Source organism: Bubalus kerabau, chromosome 19, assembly GCF_029407905.1.
Source record: "Bubalus kerabau isolate K-KA32 ecotype Philippines breed swamp buffalo chromosome 19, PCC_UOA_SB_1v2, whole genome shotgun sequence".
Taxonomy (NCBI): Eukaryota; Metazoa; Chordata; class Mammalia; order Artiodactyla; family Bovidae; genus Bubalus; species Bubalus kerabau.
This window is the reverse complement of record NC_073642.1, coordinates 32332900-32355820: the sequence shown is the minus strand read 5'-3', so window position 1 is coordinate 32355820 and position 22921 is coordinate 32332900. Positions and strand designations below refer to the sequence as shown.

At 38.4% G+C, this 22921-nt stretch overlaps 1 protein-coding gene across 9 annotated transcripts in view; it reads left to right on the top strand.

The window, feature by feature from the left end:
* SCAPER (S-phase cyclin A associated protein in the ER) overlaps window positions 1-22921 on the top strand; it is a 413812-nt gene that overhangs the window by 267135 nt on the left and 123756 nt on the right. For all 9 annotated transcript variants that reach the window (XM_055556199.1, XM_055556197.1, XM_055556200.1 and 6 more), the window contains one exon: window positions 19247-19370. In XM_055556199.1, the coding sequence (XP_055412174.1) occupies window positions 19247-19370 (124 nt within the window). The remainder of the gene's footprint in view (window positions 1-19246; window positions 19371-22921) is intronic.

The window sequence follows — 22921 nt, the reverse complement described above, 5'->3', positions numbered from 1 at the left end:
TCTTCTTCTGCCTTCAGTCTTTCCCAGCATCAGGATCTTTTTGAATGAGTCGGCTCTTCACATCAGGTGGCCAAAGTATTGGAGCTTCAGCTTCAGCATCAGACTCTTTTCAGACAGCAGTAAATGTTCATATTTCATAAAGAAGCCAGCAGATCTTTGGGGCTGTCTTTCCTAAGTTGCCTTTTACTTGCTTGGAATTCTTAGTCCTTGACAGATAGTCACAAACAATAAAGGAGCCAAATAGTTAAGTTATTCTACTTAACTCTTCTAGTCTTCAAGCGACTCTAGATTGTCCTACTGCAGAACCAAATAGTCCCTCTTTCTTCTCCATCCACCTTGCTTCTCTTCCTCCATTGTCCCTCTGGTCAGAATTTGTATATGGAAATAGTCTTATCAGCATGAAGCATTGCATGGTATAATGAAGAATAGACTCTGGAGTCAGATCTGAGCCTAAGTCTCTGCTTTTTACTTCATAGCTATGGTATCATGGGCCAAATTGTTATAACAGAGCCTTAATTAAATGGTAATACTACTGTGCAGGGTAGGACTTGTTGGCTGCTAAAAGTACATGTGTTCATTAAGTGCCCTGCACAAAGAAAGCATTTAGTTAATATCAATGGATTGGATTTCTTTTCTTTCTCTTTTTTTTTTGCGGGTGTTATTGTTTTGACTGCACGTTACCCTACTTAATTACTGAGCTTTAAATCCCTGTGTCTGTGTCACTTTGGGTTCTAAGAATCTATGATCTATTAATTTTACTTGGTCATTTGTTTTTTCCACCCTAAGCCCAGACTTCATCCTGGTTAATTTTGGCCCAGCCTGTCAAGATTCTTTTTGGATCCTGATTTGGCTGCTTACTTCGTTTTTTTTTTTCTTTAACACTGTGTCACATCTGAAGTTGATATGTAAAAGATAAGTATCTTTATCTAAATCATTGAAGAAATATCAAACAGGTTAGAGAATAGTCCAGTTTAGCCCTGTATTAATGTTCCCAGGTATTCTACTTGTGTTATCTTTTTCTCAAAGGGACTCTAATTCCTTGGGATCAGAGACCATAGTAAACGCATTATTTGTCAATCATATGATGCCTTAATAAGTATCATTTCCATATATGAATGAATGAATTTTCTGAGACATGGAAGTAAAGCAGTAAAATAACACACTATATCAAATACTTGACTCTGTGGACTTAAAATATGATTACATCTCAGTCCTACATGATTAAGGGCCTGACTTAGACCAGTCTGTTAGCTAGACTTAAGGCAGTATTTTTGTATTCCATCTTTCAGTTTCTGTGAATCTTTTGTCTGTAACTGCTTTACTTAGAAGGTCAAAGGGAATGCTGGAACTGTATTCTTGGGTTTTGTCCTTATCACAGTTTTAAAATCAGAGCACCCCCATTTTAATCTATGGTGAAAAATAAATTCTTCCTACTACTGTGGCCTTTATAAAGTATACCCAGCTATTCATGTCAAACAAATTAAGCTCTCTTTTTTCTTGTTTAGAGTATATACATTTATCTATCCATAAATCAGTCTCAGGTAAAACAGTAATCACTGAATACAGTAAAAGTAAATAAATTTAGAATGATGCGAGTTAGAGCTTGGCTGACTAGGAAGATCACAAATTTATTATCCAAAGTAAGATAAAAATAAACTTGTGCAGTGTATCTACTTGGCCATACTGCATTTACTTGACTCTTTGAAGTTGGTGAGGAAACAGAACTGAACACTTCTTGAGCACACCCTCAGTGGCCAGTCACAGTGCCCGAGGCTTAGCATGGTTTCCTTGTTTACCCCTCACCGTCACCAGCAGCCAGATACGTGGTCGTTGCTAGCATGGGGATTGCGAGCAGTCATGTTTGGGACATGACTACAACCTGAGAGAGAGCCATTATACTGTTTCTCAGAGAGTGTGTATTCTTTCCAGATGACAGAATGTTCAGAATTACTCTCCCAGGATTATTGAGGTTTCATCCCTAGAAGCTTCTGTTCCTTCCTCTTGGTCTTGTGATACTCACAGGGTGGCAACTGATGCAGTTCATTTATAGTGGAAAAGGGGTATCCTGGTGTATGCCAGAAGCAGGTAAATGACGTTGGGCTTCTGATTCTGATACCCAGGGAAACTGTTCTCTAGGGATTCCCTTTTTGGGATCAGTTGTATGGACATAGGAATGGGATTGCCACATCTAGGAGCCATTAGAAATAGACCTTTTCCTTAGGGAACTTATAGTAATGGAAAATGAAATGGGTTAAACTCTAAGTATCACTAATACTAGCCTGCCTGTGTTACTTTTGTGGAACAGCCAGCCTGGTGATATACATAAGCTCTTCATAAAAGGAATGCTTTGCTACATATCTGATGTCTGCAAACTTGGTTTCCTCCGATGCATGGCTGGCCTACAGCTTGCTGCTTACTCCCGTCTCTTGCTTGACTGCCTTGTCTGTTCTCTTTGGAGCTCATCTACTCTTGGGTCTTTGCTTTTCTCTTTGGTTTGCAACACAGTCTAAACCCTGTTAATCCTGTCTTCACTATTAGTTTCCTTCCATGTTACCATTTATCTCTTTTCTTGGCTTGTCATATTCACCTCAACGCCATTGCTGTTTGTTGTGTCCTCCCTTTTTCTGGGTGTTATGATATTACATGTTCTAGGCTTTATACCTATGCCTCTTCTAAGCAGCTGTATTTTATGCCATGGGATGTTTCCCTCAATGACCACAGCTGGTTAAACCAAGACTGAACATTTGACTCAAAAGCAGCCAATCTTACAGTCTTAAAACTCAGCCCAAAAAGTTAAACTGGGCCAGTCAAGATTGTCTCTCAGGAATTTGCAGTTGGAAAACCATAAAACTTCAACCATTGTGTGTGTGTGTGTGTGTGTGTGTGTGTGTGTGTGTGTGTTGTGTTTAAATTTGAAAAATCATGCAGAGTAACTTCTGGGATGGTCATTACAGGGCTGTGTTCACTCCAAGTTTAGCAGGACTAATGGAGGCCAGTCGTGGGGGGAAGGAGGAGACCAGAGCTTCATGAGAGATGAGGGGCTGGAAATGAGAGGAGTCCCCGTCCACAGAGCTGGCATTGTTCCTGCCCTCCTGAAGTCTGGTGGCTCATTTTCTCCTGGATTCACGTGAACGTTCCCAACAGCCTTACAGTAAATGCCTCTTTTTACTTGAAATATTTTAAGTGAATTTCTGTCCCTTCTAACCTAGATTCTGATACTTTTAAATACAAATATTAAAAGATTTTTTAAACTCCAGATTGAATTGAAAATATTGGACTATGTAATAGAGCCTTCCTTGCAACCTCATAGCAGTTTTTCTACAATCTTCCATATCAAGAAAGAATGAATGAATGCCCAAAGTTTAAAGTAGAAATAAAGAGAGAAAGCACATTCTACATGTTCTCTAGGGTATCATTCTTTATGAACATTAAATGTTTCTACAAGCTCAGACTGACTGAACTTTCCTTTTTTCTCCTAACCTTCATTTGGAGAATGTGTATAGAGAATTAAATACACTAAACATTCTGTACCTGGATGCTAACGTAACGTACTCTAGAGTGCAGATCTTACTTTTAGGATCAAAGATTAGACAACATATTGCTTAATAAAATACCTGAATTCTATAAGAACAAGTAACAATACTACTCTTGTTCTTTATAGTCCTCAAATGTTAACTTTCTTGGTGTCCCTTGGGTCACAGAGTGGTTTCCTCATTATTAACCTTATAATTAGGATTTAGTTTGAATCCCAGTAACATTGTCTTATTTTCATAAAAACTAAAAAATATATTTCTTAGCCTCTGTTTTCTCTGACTTGACCATAATGGACCATAGTCCAACTTTTTAATATAGAATAAGTTTGTTCATGATGAACTTAATCATTTCACTGGCTGTCTTCTGAAATTAGAACCAGTTGGTTTCATGTATTGGAAAAGGAAACAGCAACCCATTCCAGTGTTCTTGCCTGGAAAATCCCGGGGATGGGGGAGCCTGATGGGCTGCCGTCTATGGAGTCGCATAGAGTCGGACACTACTGAAGCGACTTAGCAGCAGCCTATTTTGAAGTTGAGATTAAGATGTTTAGAAGGTGAGAAGATTGCAAGAGCAGTTACTGCCACCAGCTCCCCACTCAAATCCTGATAGCCTGATGCAGCTCAGAATGTTAATCCTATACTACAAAATAAAGCTTTATCATATTTTTAAGAACTGAGTAATTTGACTTTGTTTTAAGACTCAGTAAGTGCAGTTTCAACTGCTAGGCGAAAGATAAAACATTTGTAAAAAAACAAATGATTATAATACTCAAAAGAAGAAAGAAAAGCATTGACTTATTTCAGTCTAAGCTTTTTTGAAATTGCAGTTTTATTCTTCTCAAGGAAAGCACACAGTATCTCCATATTACTAAACATCTATCCCAAAGCATGACATAGTCATACACCTGATGCAAGTTTCAGAGCCCTGCCTCATCCTGTTCTTACCTCTGTCTTTCCCAATAAGAAATGCAAAACTTCATTCTAGGTGGGGTGGTTGTATTACCAGAATTACACTGGTACATTCCGGGTTCATGTTTTCTGATAAAGTTTGCAATTTTAAACTTTTTTTCTTAGCCACTCTACATTAAGGCATTTTCTTTCCATGTAGAAAGTTCTCAAGTAATAGTTCATTGGTTGAACATTTTTGGTTACCTGTTTACTTAAAATATTTAACTTGGACTATCACTATTAGATCACTTCCTGGGACGTTACAAACAACTTATTTGAGGCTCTAACTTTCTTGCTCTTTCCTTTACACTAATGCTTTCTCCAGGGAATCATTTTTATCAAGCCTAGCTATTGATTCAGAGATCAAGTTGTTGCCTTACTGAAAATCAAAATTCATATAAATATTCCTCAGCATTGAAATATGAGTTAATGTAAATAAAAATCTCTCTCCATTTTTCAAATTTATGCATTCCAGCAGAAATGATTGTAAAGCTAATTTCTGTTAAGTGAATCCTATTTTATTATTAATTTCCTTCATAAAATCAGCAGTGTATTTCTGTAAGGAAAATGTCAATGACCTAAACAATTGATGTAGAATTTGTGGCCAAGTCCTCTGGGGTTCTAGACAGTGTAATACAGCAGTCTTGCTGAAAACAGTCTGTAGCACTTTCAGAATTGTGAACTAAGTGTCTTTGCTAACTCTGTAACCTCTTTTGTCTTGTCACTTTCTGAGACATGGATTGTTGAGAAACACCTAAATAGGATGAAGATTACAATGTCATATTTTGCAAATATATACACAGTCTAACACATAATGTATTTTAGGCTAAAATTTACTTCTGTGTTCAACCATACACTTTTGCTCATTTCATGTGCTAGCAAGATAATGCTCAAACTCATTCAAGCTAGGCATCAACAGTACGTGAACTGAGAACTTCCAGATGTACAAGCTGGATTTAGAAAAGGCAGAGGAACCAGAGATCAAATTGCCAACATCCATTGGTTCATAGAAAAAGCAAGGGAATTCCAAAAAACCATCTACCTCTGCTTCATTGACTCTGCTAACACCTTTGACTGTGTAGATCACTACAAACTGTGGAAAATTCTTAAAGAGATGGGAATACCAGACTACCTTACCTGTCTCCTGAGAAACCTGTATGCAGATCAAGAAGCAACAGTTAGAACCGGACATGGAACAACAGACTGGTTCCAAATAGGGAAAGGAGTATGACAAGGCTGTGTATTGTCACCCTGCTTATTTAACTTCTATGCAAAGTACATCATTTGAAGAGCTGGGCTGAATGACTTGCAAGCTGAAATCAAGATTGCTGGGAGAAGTATCAACAACCTCAGATATGCAGAGGATACTACTCTAATGGCATAAAGTGAAGAGGAACAAAAGAGCCTCTTGATGAAGGTGAAAGAGGTGAGTGAGAAAGCTGGCTTAAAATTCAGCATTCAAAAAGCAAATATCATGGCATCTGGTTCCATCACTTCATGGCAAATAGATGGGGGGAAAGTGAAAACAGTGACATATTTTATTTTTTTGGACTCCGAAATCACTATGGATGGTAACTGCAGACAGGAAATTAAAAGATGCTTGCTGCTTGGAGGAAAAGCTATGACAAACTTAAGACAGTGCTGTAAAAAGTAGAGACCTCACTTTGCTGACAAAGATCAATATAGTCAAAGCTGTGGTTTTTCCAGTAGTCGTGTATGGATGTGAGAGTTGGACTGTAAAAAAGGCAGAGTGCTGAAGAATTGATGCTTTTGGACTGTGATGTTGGAGAAGATTCTTGAGAACTCCTTGGACATCCAGGAAGTCAAACCAGTCAATCTTAAAGGAAATCAACCTTGAATATTAATCGGAAGGACTAATGCAAAGAAAGGCAATGCCAAAGAATGCTCTAACTACCACACAATTGCACTCATCTCACACGCTAGCAAAGTAATGCTCAAAATTCTCCAAGTCAGGCTTTAGCAATACGTGAACCGTGAACTTCCAGATGTTCAAGCTGGTTTTAGAAAAGGCAGAGGAACCAGAGATCAAATTGCCAACATCCGCTGGATCATTGAAAAAGCAAGAGAGTTCTAGAAAAACATCTCTCTCTGCTTTGTTGACTATGCCAAAGCCTTTGACTGTGTGGATCACAATAAACTGTGGAAAATTCTGAAAGAGATGGGAATACCAGAGCACCTGACCTGCCTCTTGAGAAACCTATATGCAGGTCAGGAAGCAACAGTTAGAACTGGACATGGAACAACAGACTGGTTCCAAATAGGAAAAGGAGTACGTCAAGGCTGTATATTGTCACCCTGCTTATTTACCTTCTATGCAGAGTACATCATGAGAAACGCTGGGCTGGAAGAAGCACAAGCTGGAATCAAGATTGCCGGGAGAAATATCAATCACCTCAGATATGCAGATGACACCACCCTTATGGCAGAAAGTGAAGAGGAACTCAAAAGCCTCTTGATGAAAGTGAAAGAGGAGAGTGAAAAAGTTGGCTTAAAGCTCAACATTCAGAAAACGAAGATCATGGCATCCGGTCCCATCACTTCATGGGAAATAGATGGGGAAACAGTGGAAACAGTGTCAGACTTTATTTTTCTGGTCTCCAAAATCACTGCAGATGGTGACTGCGGCCATGAAATTAAAAGATGCTTACTCCTTGGAAGAAAAGTTATGACCAACCTAGATAGCATATTCAAAAGCAGAGACATTCCTTTGCCAACAAAGGTCCATCTAGTCAAGGCTATGGTTTTTCCAGTGGTCATGTATGGATGTGAGAGTTGGACTGTGAAGAAGGCTGAGTACCGAAGAATTGATGCTTTTGACCTGTGGTGTTGGAGAAGACTCTTGAGAGTCCCTTGGACTGCAAGGAGATCCAACCAGTCCATTCTGAAGGAGATCAGCCCTGGGATTTCTTTGGAAGGAATGATGCTGAAGCTGAAACTCCAGTACTTTGGCCACCTTATGCGAAGAGTTGACTCATTGGAAGAGACTGTGATGCTGGGAGGGATGGGGGCAGGAGGAGAAGGGGATAACAGAGGATGAGATGGCTGGATGGCATCACTGACTCGATGGACGTGAGTCTGAGTGAACTCTGGGAGTTGGTGATGGACAGGGAGGTCTGGTGTGCTGCGATTCACGGGGTCTCAAAGGGTCAGACACAACTGAGCAACTGAACTGAACTGAACTGAATGCTGAAGCTGAAGCTCCAATACTTTGGCCACCGGATTCAAAGAGTGAATCATTGGAAAAGACCCTGATGCTGGGAAAGATTGAGGGCAAGAGGAGAAGAGGGCGGCCAAGAATGAGATGGTTAGATGGCATCATCAACTCAATGGACATGAGTTTGAGCAAGTTCCAGAAGATGGTGAAGGACAAGGAAGCCTGGTGTGCTGCAGTCCATGGAGTTGCCAAGAGGCAGACACGACTTAGCGAATGAACAACAATAAACATATTCACTTTCTCGTTTGATTAGTTCTAGGACTCAAGCCAGGATCTGTATTTAGAATTAGAGACAAGGGACTATAATGCACTACTGAATTAAACTCAGCTGGGATTTAGAATCAGAGCATTAGAGTTCAAATACCAGCTTTGCCAGTGTTTGATGTGAGACCTGCCTTTAAGACCTCATTGTGCTGTAGGATTTTTCATCTGGGGAATGGGGAAAAGCTTTCTGTCTCGCAGGGTTGTGAAGGTGAAATGTAACGTATATGAAAGGGCTTTGTGCATTGTCACACTCTGGCCTGGGATACTAATGGCACTGGGTCACAGTGCCCTGCACACCGCATGCTGTGTAACATTCCTTGACCCATTAAATACCTCTGCCCCCAGTCATTGTGACAACCAAATGTGTTATTACACATTTCCACACGCACCTGGGGGATTGGTGCCATTGGTTGTGTGCTGAGCAGTAGAGTTGTGGAAATAAAACTGTGTCCATAACCATCAGTAGGCTCATTCATTAAAAAGTGAACTAAACAGGGGAAGAGGTAATATGCTGCTAAGTGTAACTGTACAAGAATGCGCCAAGTGCAGAAACAGTGAAAGGATGGCATCATTAACAGCCAGAGGAAGACAGAGTCTTTCCTATAGGTTTTAAAAGATAGATTCAGAGTTTGTCAAATTAACAAGTCTTCCTCAGCAGAGAGCACAGCATGTGCAAGAACATGGAGACCTGAAATAACAGGGTACACTTTGCAAGGTGTGAACATTTTGATATTATTAGGACACTGTCAGTACAGTATAAAAAATCATTAAGTTCGAGTGCATTGGACAAAATGACTGATTCAGGGAAAAGTGAAAGATATTATTTCTTCCTTATTTTTTTTCACATTTTGAAGAAAGTTAATATATTTTTCATTCCTCATCTTTGTATTATTGTCTCATTTTTCTATCATGTTAATTTAAGCCCTCACTGCTTATGCTGTTTTACCCAAAGAGGAATTCACTCATTTAATATATACTTTTATTGCCATGTGGTTAGCACTTTGTTTAGTATTGTGGGTGAAGGATGAGCGAGAGATAGAGAAAACCTTTACAAAGAAGTTGTAATGAGTCCCTGCAAAACACTTGGCATTGTCAGAAATATAATTAAGAGTAATAAAGCTATTTATATTAATCAATATATTACATTTATTTAACAGAGTCTTTGACACATGCTCATCAATTTATCACATTATATAAATGAAGAAACTAAGGCTTAAAAACACTGAATGATTTATCATCTCTTATCACATCGGCAGCTAGGACTGAGCATTCTATTCTGGTATTCTTCCTTCTCTATCTTATTGCCTACATGGTAACACCCAAGAGAGAGGTTTTCAGTCTGGTTAAGAGCCAAAGGGGGACAAGAAGAATGATCTAACAGAAGTTCAGAAAGATGAACCAAAACCACTTGTAACTATTTGTATGTATGAGACAAAATATTCAGAGAAGATCTAGCAATGAAGTCTACAAAAGCAGTACAACATCTCTGTGTTACCTTCAATACCCTTTTCATGATTTAAATCAGGTGGTAAATATAGAGTAAATTCATCATAAGACTTATTTCCCATCAATACTAGATACAGATATAGAGGTGGAAACCACATACCACCTTATGTGTCTGCTACATTACAGCCTCTCATTAAGTGTTAATCAAATGTTATTTGCTGGTGTGGGTGAAGTTTAGGATACAATCCATTGTTAACAAACAATTCCTTATTTCTAGGCAGGATTATTGGTAATTCTAAATAGCTATTTTTAGATCAAGATTTACTAAAAGTAAGTAACTTTCCTCAAGATAATGAAAGTTTAAAAAGCTATTTTGAAAGCTAATTAGCCGTGTGTGTGTGTGTGTTGTGTGCTCAGCCGTGTCCAACTCTTTGTGACCCTATGGACTGTAGCCCATGAGGCTCCTCTGTCCATGGGATTTTCCCAGCAAGAATACTGGAGTGGGTTACCATAGTGATTGATAAATACTCTTCTCCATTTGACATATTGAGGCATTTTGTTTGTCTCAAAAGGCAGCACAGAAATGGTTACAGTTGACAGCTGTTATACCACTAATAAGATTAAAGTAAAGAAATTAGTTGTGTCGACTTTAATCTGCTGTTTAACACTGCACGCCACCTGGGGTCTTTTCCAGAGCCGACATGTTTAATTGTGACTTTAAAATTATATAACCAGATCCTACTTAAGAACATATCTAAAGACTAGCTAATCATAACTGTCTTTTTATTAGACAAGACAGAGTTTAACGCTAGACTTCAAATTAATGTTTTAATTTTATGCTCATCCTAATTTTTAAATGTATTATTGTAATCTTTGCAACAAAACACCATCTCAGTGGGAGGTTAATTTTAGGAAACGCAGGAAGTCTAATTAGGTTGTACTTAAAATATATGTGATTTCTCATTTAAAATTAGAGTATGTCTCTGTGGAATAATTAAACTGCTTATTCTAATTATACCAAATTCACCAGCTAAACAAGAACCTTTGAAATAACTCATCTAGTTGAAGATTTCTTTCTCCTGCTCTGAGGCATCATTATACTTAGGAAAATCCCTGAATTAAAAAATTAATTTTAGTGTTTTTAAAATGTTACATTGTAGAATATGATATGCAGTGTAGCAATCATTTGGAATTGTTACATTGAGTTTTGATGCAAACCAAGGTGTAGAAGGCACATAATTTACATCTGCGGATCAAAGATTGGTTGGTCGGCAGCACTATTAGCGTCCCTTCTCTACCCCAGTCTTGAGCTGTCTTTTATCTCCAGTTCCTGGATGTTGGCTCCTCGGCTATCCATACCCACCCTAAGTGTTCTAGCGTCAGAAAGGAGGGAGTCAGAGGTGGAGAAGGCTGTATGAATTTCTGCTAATCATCACGGTGCCAGTGGGGAAAAGTTTTCCTCTTTACCTGCAGCTCACACGGATTCAAATGTCCACTGCAAAAATACCCCAAAATTCTGTCACAAATCCACCTTCTCTGTGGTCACAAAAATATTAAAACTGAATCATCTGTTTATTGTTAAATTTTCTGCGTCATTCTTCTGTCCCCAGATTTCTTGCCAAAAAAACATTTTCTTCTTCTTTTTTTAAAGTTTTATTTATTTTAGTTTTTGATGCTGGGTCTCTCATGCTGGCAGGCTTTCTCTTGTTGCAGAGATCAGGGCCTTCTCTTGTCGCGAAGCACAGGCTCTAGGGCGGGCAGGCTTCTGTAGTTGCTGTTCCCGGGCTCTAGAGCACGGGCTTAGTAGTTGTGACCCACGGGCTTAGTTGTTCCACAGCAGTTGGCATCTTCCTGGACCAGGAATCAAACCCATGTCTTCTGCATTGGCAGGCTGACTCTACCACTGAGCCACCAAGGGAGCCTGGAGAAGGCATTCTCTTATTAACCAAGACCTGCTTATCTAATTGTACTAGTTCAGTATTTGAATTTTGTTATTCTCCGTGTCAAAGAGAGGAAAGAGAGCTGTTGTATAGAAGAGTTTGAAGGAAAAATCCTTTTGAGTCCTGAAATATCAGTACAAAATTACGAGACACTTTTAGCTAGGGGGATGGGGCTCCCACCCCTCTTCATTCTAATGATTGTTTAAAAGTAGAAAATGTGGCTAATAATGTATTGGTATATTCCACAGTTATTTCTTGTACGTTCTGCTTGAAACAAGGAAGACAGTTGTCCCTTCATGTAGACATCCCTGTGCCCAGCCAGCTCTGTGCTGCATGCTATGAGGACTCCACAAAGGATGAATCGGGCAAGGACCTGAACTAGAAGTCACTCAAGAGTAGTTGCATAATAGAGTTTTCAGTGCTTTGACACTAGTCTGTTTTTAGCCTTCAGAACTGGCACATGCAGCTTTCACGTGGGCCAGGCCTTCAGAGCCAGGCCTACATCATCAGGCCCCATTGCGTGAGCAGCCACTTGCTTGGTGGGTGCAGTTCAGTTCAGTTCAGTCACTCAGTCATGTCCAACTCTTTGCGACCCCATGAATCGCAGCACACCAGGCCTCCCTGTCCATCACCAACTCCTGGAGTTTACCCAAACTCACGTCCATCGAGTCTGTGATGCCATCCAGCCATCTCATCCTCTGTTGTCCCCTTCTCCTCGTGCCCCCAATCCCTCCCAGCATCAGGGTCTTTTCCAGTGAGTCAGCTCTTCGCAACATGTTAGAATTCTAGCTGCAGTTGCCTCTCCCTAGTTTCAGATAATTCTTTTTGATAGTATCTAAACAAGTTGTTTTAGTTTGGAGCTTTATAATGACAAAGCATAATTTGAAAATGATGAACATAAACTATATACCATTTATTAGATGCTTAATGCAAACAAAATGTACTTGGTAAATTATAATATGTTTGGGAGCTCTAGTTTTAATATTCATTTCACCCCTCCCTAGGAAACTGGTATTACTCCAGGTCTGTGTGTTCTGGTTCAGTCCAGATAATCTTTCCTTAAACAGTATCATTTGCTAACCATCCTCTGTGATTTGTAATATTCTGTCCTTTCCTACACTTATTCACATCAAGCCCATTCTTTCCTTCCATGAAGGCTGAAGCAATAATTTACAAAAATTCCCGGTTTCTCTTTGCAGCTGTATTGTTGTGACTCCGTTACTTGGCACAGGATTTTGCTCCACAGGAACATAAAGCCTTCGCTCACCTCCATGTATATAAGTGATATGCCATCTATTATGAATAAATGCTTAATGCAAACCAAAGGCATTTGGTAAATTATAATTTATAAGTGTTCCGGTTTTAAACTGCCAATGGCAGTTGTTTTTAAATGTCTGCTTTCTTGACACTGGTATCAGATAATGGATTTGTGAACCATGTTTTCTGAAAAGCCTTAGTCAGTATGAACCGCGTAAGGTTATAAACTTACGTACTTCCTAAGTGATATTATCAAGTTCTCTTCGGCTGCAGCTCTCTAGGGCTTTTCTATTTAACTATTTCATAACATCTTAGATACTAATCTTAATGTCTGAGGTATACTATACTTGTATTCAAATTATGTTCTTCTTGGATTAAAAAAAAACAAACCCACCTTCGTGATGCCTTTTCTGTCCTCTGTTTTTCAGAGAAAACATTTTTAGTGAGAAGACCTACTGATACAAGATTCACTCATGTATTCATGATTATCTGGGTCAGAAAGCCTTTATCTCCACCCCCAACCACAGTGTACTTTTGACGGAATGGACAGTAAGATTTTACTGTCTTCTCAGAAGATACTTTTAAAATCTGGGGCTTTCTGTTTGATGTTAAAAAGTGCTTCCAGTCATTTGGGTTTTAAATTACAAGGAAAGCTGCTTGGGCAGACCACCCAAGCTGGGTTCAAAGAAGTGATAGTTCTAAGACAGGTGCTCTTCAAATAGAGGTTGTCTTTCAAACAAGTTCTACTGAGTGGACAAGTTTTTCCTGACCCCTGGGATTTTTTATACTCCCCCCGCCCATTTTTCTCATCAGAAACCAGTTTCTTTGTGGAAGTTTTCTTGGGAAAGTTTTGTAAGCATAAGACTATATAGATGTAACATTCCGCACTTTACTAGTAAATGCAGTGTCTTTAATGTAAAGCACAGAGGGCGTTAGGACAATAATCCCACACCCTGTGCTGTTTGCTTTTCTGTGTGTAGATTTACTTATGCCCTGGGATATTCCACAAAAGAGTTTAGATAAATTGTGGGGTTTTCATTGACTAAGAAAAAAGAGAGATAAGAAATCAAGACTATAAAAATATAGATCAAAATCAAAGGGAAAAGAGGATACAATAATAGAACTATAAATTCCACATGTCATTCTAAATATAGTACCCTCATTTTTGAAACTTTGAGAGATCTACAGTTGTATATATTAGTCCCACTGTACAGCTGCAATGCATAAAGCAGTGTGCTATTGGCTTTATATATTACAGAACTTACATAAATTATCAACTAGACTAGAAAACCGGGAAACACATCCTGTGTATATAGTCATAGTAAAGGTGGCATTTCAAACCAGTAGAGAGAAGGTGAATTATTCAAGAATTTCTTGGGTGGGGGAGGGAATTTAGGCTTCTGCTTCATGCCACACATCAAAATAAATTTTAAATGATTTGATAGTAAATTATAAAACCATAACATTATCACACACAGTGATGATTAAATAAATGCAAATGGCTAGATACAAACCTGTAGTTACCTCATCCCATGGTAAAGGATAACTTTTTAAAGGAAAAAGGGACAGGAAGAGAAAATAAATCACAAAGAATTGTTTGACTACATAAAATTGTTTAGCTTCAGTATATTAAAAATGCCTTAAAAATAATGAGCAAAATTATTGGCAGTAAATAAACTGAAAAAAATATTAACAACATGTATTAACCCTTTGTTATAGACATATAATGAGAGAATCCTTATAAATCATTAAGACAAAGAGAAAAATCTTCAATAAAAATTTTTAAATAGAGGATACTGGGATGACCCAGAGGGATGGTATGGGGAAGGAGGTGGGAGGGGGGTTCAGGATTGGGAACATGTGTACACCCGTGGCGGATTCATGTTGATGTATGGCAAAATCAGTACAATATTGTAAAGTAAAAAAAAATTTTTTTTTAATTAAAAAAAAAAAAGATAAGTGTAAATGGCTACTTATGTCATACCTTACCCCACAATCAATTTCATATCTTGTATTTAAATGTAAAATCTATGAAAATACCAGAAGTATTTAAATTTAAATTTACCAGAAGTAAATTTAAAAGAATATTTTTGTAATGCTGAAGTAGAAAGATTCTTCTAAGTCTGACACAAGTATCCAGATATACTAAAGGGAAATTTTGACAGATTTTATCAAATAAAAGTGAAACCATTCTTTATGACAAAAAGCAAAAAATTTAGATAAGCAACAGACAGGAAAATTTATTTGCTGTATATGATGATAAAAGGTTCATATTAGGACTTCCCTGGTGGTCCAGCGGTTAAGAATCTGCCTTGCAATGCAGGGGACATGGGTTCAGTCTCTCGTCGGGAATTAAGACCTCACATGCCATGCCAGCACACTGCAAATACTAAGCCCGAGTGTAGCCTTTACTGACCCCACACTCTTCAGAGTCCACACACCACAACTTGAGAGTCTGCACCACCACAAAGATCCCGCATACTGTAACGAAGACCTGTTACAGCCAATAAACAAATAAAAAGGTTAATACCTTTGTTATTGGTAAAGTGCCTTATAAATCAATAAGAAAAAGACAACCCCCCATAGAAAAATGGGTAAAAGGTTCACAGTGATAATTAAAGAAAATATAAATACACATTGCCAATAAGCACATGAAGTGAAAAGTTCTTAATCACACTAGCAATTAAAGAAATGCAACCTTTAACATTTTTAGCTGTCAGATCAGTAACAGATTTTAAAAATGGAAGTGTCTGATGTTAGTGAAGACATGGATGAACTTTTTCTGGGAGTATAAATTGATTTAAAATACATTTTTTTCTGGAGGGCAGTTTGAATTTTGCAATGTCTATCAAAAATCTTAAAGTAAATCTTCATATCCTTTGAACCAAATTGTCATTACTGAAAATTTATTCTCAGGAGGCAGAAGGATTTGTTCAGTACAGCTGTTGTGAACGTGGGCTGTGCAGTTGAGCACCTCCTGTCTTTATGGAGTTCCCAGGCACACAGTGTGGCCCTCCTTCCGTAGTGCGTGAGCATACCAGGTGTCCGCTTCCCAGTACTCTTTGTGTCTAGGATATAAACTTGTGACCTAGGCTTCACAACCCAGCATAGCCACTCCAGACTTTTACTCTGAGGCTAATAAAGAAGCAAGGACATCCCAAACTCTATTCCTTTGACAATTGCAGGCAGCTGCATCTGTTGTCCAAGGTCATAGTGTGAGTTCAAGCTGTGACATATGGTGCCCGGAGTTTTTTGTTTTGTTTTGTTTTGTTTTAGCGGATCAGGTTCCTGGTGTGTGATTTGGACATTGGTCCATGCAGTATAACTTTGATGCCTGTGTTTTCTAAATCCTATGATATACCCAAAGCTTGTCAGTTAATTTCCTTCCTGTTTAAATCAACCAGAGCTTTCTTCCCCTGGCTTATAACTAAGAACTCTGAATATTAAAACAGTGTTGCTTCATTATGTTGAAAATTGGATACAATAGTAAGGAATTGATTGATGTAAAATTTTACATACATTGGATGATCCTGTTCCTTCTTTTAAAAGCTACAGTACTTCTTAGTTTAAGCAGTTTAATCAGAAAAGGAATTTCAAATAAGAAATTGGATGCTTACAAATCTGTTGGAAAAGGTTGCAGGCCTCTTTATTGACTCCAGAACAATACCAAACGTATCCACTGGGGGCACTGCTCCCTCTGAAGCCAAAAAAGGAAGAAAGGAAGAAGCTAATGCCACACACAACTTTCTCCCACACTCAGGAAACCACAATGGGTATTGGAAGCTGCAGATCAGAGATTAGGAAATCAAATAGTACAAGTTACCCCACTGGTTCTTGAGACACAGAATCTGGAAAGGGGAACCTGAGTCTACTGCAGGGAAGCCTCACATTTCCAAACCTTGCTTGATGACAGCCAACAGCAAAAGATGGCCTTGGCTCACTTCACCCTCCAAACCTTGTGTAATACCATTTGTGTAGGGGAACTCTTGCATATGCACAGTCTCCTGGAAGGATATGTGCTCTAGTAACCGTGGTGATTTCTAAGGTAGGGAACTGAGGGGCTGAAGGACATAAGTAAGGGGGAGGCACTTTGCACCATACTTCTTGGTGTGTGTTGTACTAAGGTCATCACTCCTAGTCAGAAAGTTACCAAGTTAACCGTATTAGTGTTAAAGCACAGGAGTGTTTACTGTACTCCAAGGGAACACACCCCCAGGTGTCTGAGGAGTATTTCAAGGCCCTTTGAGAGGAGAACAGAGTAGGTCTCTGGGTCTACTTCTACTTCAGTCAGAGCAACTCTGATTTTATCTGTTCTTTGGTTTAAGCTTCTGAAAAAGATTTTGTTAGCTTTTAAGCTTCTGAGTAAGAAAGTAAGAAAGCTGCTTTTGTAAAAAAAATTGAAGACCGGTGTTATGGAAGAATATTAAATGTCATGGAGAAATATTCATTTTACACATATTAACTAAGTGAATATTTCTGAGACGAGAAGACTGGAAGTACAAGTACCAAATCACCTCTTCATAGTTTTTTACTGTTTATTTGTGCTCTCCTTCTCACAGTTATTACAATTATCTTTAAAATTATTTTTATAATCACAATTACATGTTATTTTTTTTACCTGAAAAGAAAAGCACTCTTGCCAAATCTAAATGTGTTAGCTACTAAATGAAATAGTGCTGAATTGCACTTGTGGTGGGTTTGTTAGGTAGAACCTCCAACCGATGTGTCGTAAATGAGTTACACATAAGCCAAGATTTCCTGTACAGTCCTCGGGGTTAAGTCAGGCTGGAGCTGAGCCTCCTCCTGCTCCCTTCAACTTAGAGTCCTCTCATTGTTCATGCCAGTATACCATGTAAAAATTTATGAAGCATGGTGCTTTATTATTCTGGAAATTACAGCTTTCATAGCATGCTTTAATTTGATTTGATTTTTAACTGTTTTAATTGTGACTTATTCATAACAAGAATAATAAGATTAATAACTCTAATGAACCTATCATTATGAATTATTTAACCACGTGCCAGACACCATCCTAAGTACTTTGCATCTATTATTTCATTTAATTCTGATGATGACCATGTGAAGCTTAGGTATTATTATCTCAGTCTTACAGATAAGAAATTGGATGCTAAGATATAAATGAGTAACTTGCTAAAACCTCAAATGACAGAACGGGGTTTCTAACCTAGTATCTTATTCCAGTATCTCTCCTCTTAACCAACATACTCTAATGCTCAAGTTTCAGGAACCTATCAATTATGTTGAAGCAAGTACCACTATATCAGACAAACAGATGATTACAACAGGGGCTGTCTTTACCATCTTTCTCCCACTAGAGCATCAGCTCCATGAGAACAGAGAGCTTGTCTGTCTTGTCTACCTAGCACAATGCCTGGAAAATCATAGGGAATTACATATTTGTTGAACAAATGAATACTTACATGTTGATTCTTAGACCCATGCTTCTCAACTCTGCCTGTACATCAGAATTGCTCATAGAGCTTTTGAAGCATGGAGAATGTCTAGAGCCCTCCCATTCCCACCAGCATCTCCAGGGGAGGAATTCAGGCAAGTCTGTTATCTTTAAAGATATACAGGTGATGCTAGTGCTCTGTCAAACTCTAGAGCCCCTATTCCAGAGCAGTGGTCTGGAATTTTGTTTAAAAAAAAGTGAAATTCATTAAAACACAAATTGCTGAACCTCACCCCCAAAGTTTCTAGTGTTTAGTAGATCTGGGGTGAAGTCTGAGAATTTGCATTTCTGCAAGTTTCCAGGTGATATTGATGCTACTGCTCTATGGTTCACACTTAAAGAATTATTGTTTTAGAGGATTGCTTGTAAGGGACTAAATCAAAATATTTGTACATAGGACTTAAGCAGGGGATTTAGTGAGGCCAGAATCAACATTGATCACTCAGGCAGTGCAGGTTAATTACAGTTTTCAAAGCACTCACAAGAATGCCCATTGAATTTGTTGCTCCAAAAGTATCTCTGAAAAATGGGATATAATTTTTTAATCCCAAGGGAAAAGAAAAAAAAAAACACATCTCTTTGATGGGTTTGACCCGAGACTGTTCACTCTGTAGGTCCTCCCCTGCTGAGGCACTCTGGGTCTGTCCATACAATCTCTGAGCAGGTGTGGGGCTCACTCCCCAGACCTCTGCAGTTCTTGTCTCACAAGGGAAAACCTGTAGTTTCTCTTTGTGTGTTCTCCTTTCCTCCATCATCTGCCCTTGTCAACCAGGAGACCTGGCAACAGGAGGTTTGGCACACTCTTTTTTCCAGATACTATTCAAAAATTCTAGATCCCAAAATTCCTGGGTAACATCTAATCTTAGATTATTAGGACATTGTCAGTAGACGGGTAAGTACATTTCCATTGCCTGCTGCTGCATTAATAAGAGGCAAGAATTCGTTTCTAATGAACACTAGGCTGTGGATAAAAATTAAAAGCTTTTATATCTAGCTGATGGACCTTGCACCTAGTAATATTTGGGTTGGTTTTTTAAGAGTGATTTCTATCCCATGCCTGCTGCTTTTATACCATTCATTTTGTGTATTTCACATTGTTTAGAGAAGAACTGCACAAGTTTTATAAATGGTGTTTTTCTCCTTGTGTTAGGTCTCTTTGCAATGCAATCAATGTTTACAACCTCACCTGCAATAACTGTTCAGAAAACTGCACTGATGTTCTGTTTAGTAACAAGATTACCTTCTTAATGGACCTCCTCATACATCAGTTGACGGTATGTAATATTATTGCTTTGAATTAGAAGCAGTTAAGATTTGAAAAATATCCCCTATGGAGAAAACTAAAAGAAGCCATCTTATTTATTCTCCAGATTGAAAAAAAAGTGAAGATGATTGGGAGAGTAAAATAGGAACTGGCAGAAAAACCTCTTCATTTGAAAATCTTATAATGCATTCTCCTAAGTCCCAGTATTTGATGGATAATGTACTTGTAGCGCTTGCCGAGATCGCAGATTGCCACGGTTAGACTGGGACTTTGGGATGAGTTAGGCTCAAAGCCGTATCTCTGAGGTCATAGAAACTAGTGCTGTACAAGGGAAGAAAGTCTCATAACCTCTCTTGCCAGCTCAGTTTAAAGGGTCAGTTTATGTTTAACTTGGTAAGAAACATAAAGAAAGGGAAGTAATGCCTCAGTGATGAGGAGGGTGAATGGTGGGAGAAGATATTAAAGAAATTGGATTTTTTTTAAAAAGGTCAATTTAAGACGGACTTGTTGAAGGCTCTTGATGTATTTTTTGAAGCAAGAAACTCCTCTGTCACAAAGGGGCAAACCTGTTATACTTTTGAAATAGGAGCAAGCAGCCAATTGTAGCCTTAAATTTTCCTTCAGTCCACAGATGTTGAAAGAGGTAAGCTCAGGATAATATCCAAAGTTTTAGGTCTGTCAACTGCAGCCTCCAGAACACAGCCCTGGGACCAGAAGTTTCCTGGTGAAGTTTCTGAGCCCCTGAGGTATTGGCACAAAAGCACTCTCAAGCTGCAAGTTTATAACACAGGAGATTTATTTTTCAGAACCGATTTATTTTACTCAGCACGTAGTTCTAATAGCTTTTCCCTAAACTGTGAGCCTTTTGCTCTCTTTCCTTCTCCATCTGGTTAATTTCTACATCCTGAGACCTTTACTAAGACATAATGGCACTTTCTTCATGAAACCTTCCCCAACCTGACCCTCTCCCCAAGTCCAGGTTAGGTGTTCTTCTTATATGCTCCTGTACATTAGGTCATTCATAGGATTAATCACATTGAATGTAATTAACTGCTTACTTGTCCATTTCCCCAACTAGCCATAAAATCAATGAGGACAGGAGGTGATTCATCACTTTCTCCAAGATCCTAAAACAGGGCCTCACACAGTAGCTTCAGCACATTGTTGATGAATATATAAGTAAACAAATGGATTCCCATATGTTTTAAGCTGAAAATCAGAAAGGAAATGATGAGGCTCTTACCTGCTCTTCTCATGACAAAGAGAAGGGACAGCAGTGAGAAAGGACAAAAACACAGACCTAGAACAATACAGTGCAATAGGGTTGTTTATAGATGACACTGAGTCATCACTTGAGGGCTAAGTTATATATGGTTTATCTATAAAATAAGGCATTGAAATACAGGTAATGGATTTTAGCAAAAATTTCTATCAGAAATATTTCAAAGCCAGGGACAAGGAGAAAGACTTAGCATTTGTTGTATGACCTTATGTCCCAGGCATTTTAATAAATATTGCCTCATTTCATTTTTTAAATGAAGTCAGTGTTAGTATACTGCTTTACAGGTGAAGAAACTTGAGTCTGAGAAAGGTTGACTTGCCCAAGGCTACATGGATAGTCATGGAGTCAAGAGCCCAAGCCAGGTCTGTCAAACCCCAATCGAGGGACATTCTGCACAAAAATTGACTCATTTTTCAAAAGTGTCAGTGTCATGAAAGACATAGAAAAGTTGAAGAACTGTCACAGATTGGAGGAATCTAAGGAGATCTGACAATGAAATGTAACGTGGGATCCTAGATTAGAAAAAGGATGTTCGTGAGAAAACCTGGAACTTCAAATAAGGTCTGTAGAATAGTTAATTTTATTGGCTCAATGCTGATTTCTTGCTTTCGGTAATTATACCGTGGTTTTTCAAAATGTTAGCAGTAGGGATACAGATGAAGGGAACTCGACTATTTTTGCAGCATATCCCGTTTTTAAGTCTTCTTGCTTATTCTTTCACATTTCAAAGCCATTCTCTTCTGTTACTTTACCCTGTTCAAAGTATATAATTTCTATGGTTCCATTACCAATTTTAAATTATTTCAAAATAAGAAGTGGAAAAAAAAAAACAAAACCCATGCTCTCCAACTATTCCATGCCGCATTATCTGAAAGAATTTACTGTGTGAAACCTGTTCTATATTGGTAATGGAAGAAGATACATAAATGTACTTTGAACAGAACAAGTAACAAAAGGGAATGGTGCTTGAAGTGTGAAGGAATGAGCAAGAAGACTTACAGACAAGATCTTCCATCCTAGCTCTTCATTCTTTTCTGATCAAAACCTGTTCTTATCATATAAGGTAGTTTGTTTATTCTCTCACTTAATAATTATAAGTGCCTACTATTTCCAGTTGCAGAGAAGTGTAGGGTATGATCCTGACCATCCAGGAAATTCCTGCTTTGCAGTAGGAACAGATATGTAGATTGCACATAAAAATGGTGTGATGTCAGCCTGTATAGAGTATGGTGAAGCACAGAGAAAGGAGGTTGGTAGCCTCTGCCCGGGACATCACAAAGCTAGACCTTAGCTCCTCATAATAGCTTTCATTTATTAAGTGCCTACCATGTGCCAGGAGCTTGTAAGTAGCTTGATCCTTTCCCTCTACTTTGAAAGCCCCAGTTTCCTTTGAATAATATTCCCTTTCTTGTGACCTCAAGATTTCTTAACACTCGGAAAGCTTTTAATCTCCCAACCAATGAATTTCACCACATTCTATGTTTATTTTGTTCAGTTTAGAACTTGAATCCTGGGACATTAGTTTGTCAAACACATTTTATCCCTCCTTCCCTTAAACGTGGCACTTCCTGGTCTTTACTGTTCTTTTTGGCTTTTTATTCTCTGTCAATTCTAATACTGCTGTGATGGAGTTTGTGATAATTGAAAGAGGTGGGTATATTTTCTAAGTTGGAGAGGTAGAGGTGGTGGTGGTTATTTTTACATTTCTGGAAATCACTTGTGAATTTACATTTTTATTGCTACCTTGTTTTGATGTACGTGTAACTGAAATATGGATCACTAACTTGTAAGTACCCTTTCAGCAAAGGGTAGGAAACTGTCATCACACATTTTCCAGAAGGATTATAAAGAAGCATAAAAGAAGTTAATTAATTAAGATCTGATAGAATTTATATGACAACTGATTATAGGGCAGGTCAGCCTTTCTTCAGAAAACTGAGATGGTTTAGGAGGCTTTTCTCCCCTAATCTAGCTGTTTGGAGTTTGTTTTAGCATTCTTGTATTGCATCTCAATTATGTGCGAAGCATTGTCCAGATGCCAGGATTACAGAGGTGAATTGGACACAGTTCCTTCATTCTAGAAGCCCACGGTTGAAGAATGAGCAACTTGCATACATTAATATTAAAGAAAAGCTGTGAGAAGTTCTGTAACATAATCAGAGCTACAGAGTAGTGCATACAGCCTAGAAAAGTACCTGGCACATAAGGAAATGCCTGCTAAATATTTGATGAATGAGTGAATGAGTTCTAACTTGGAATATTGGAGATTTTCAGGGAGA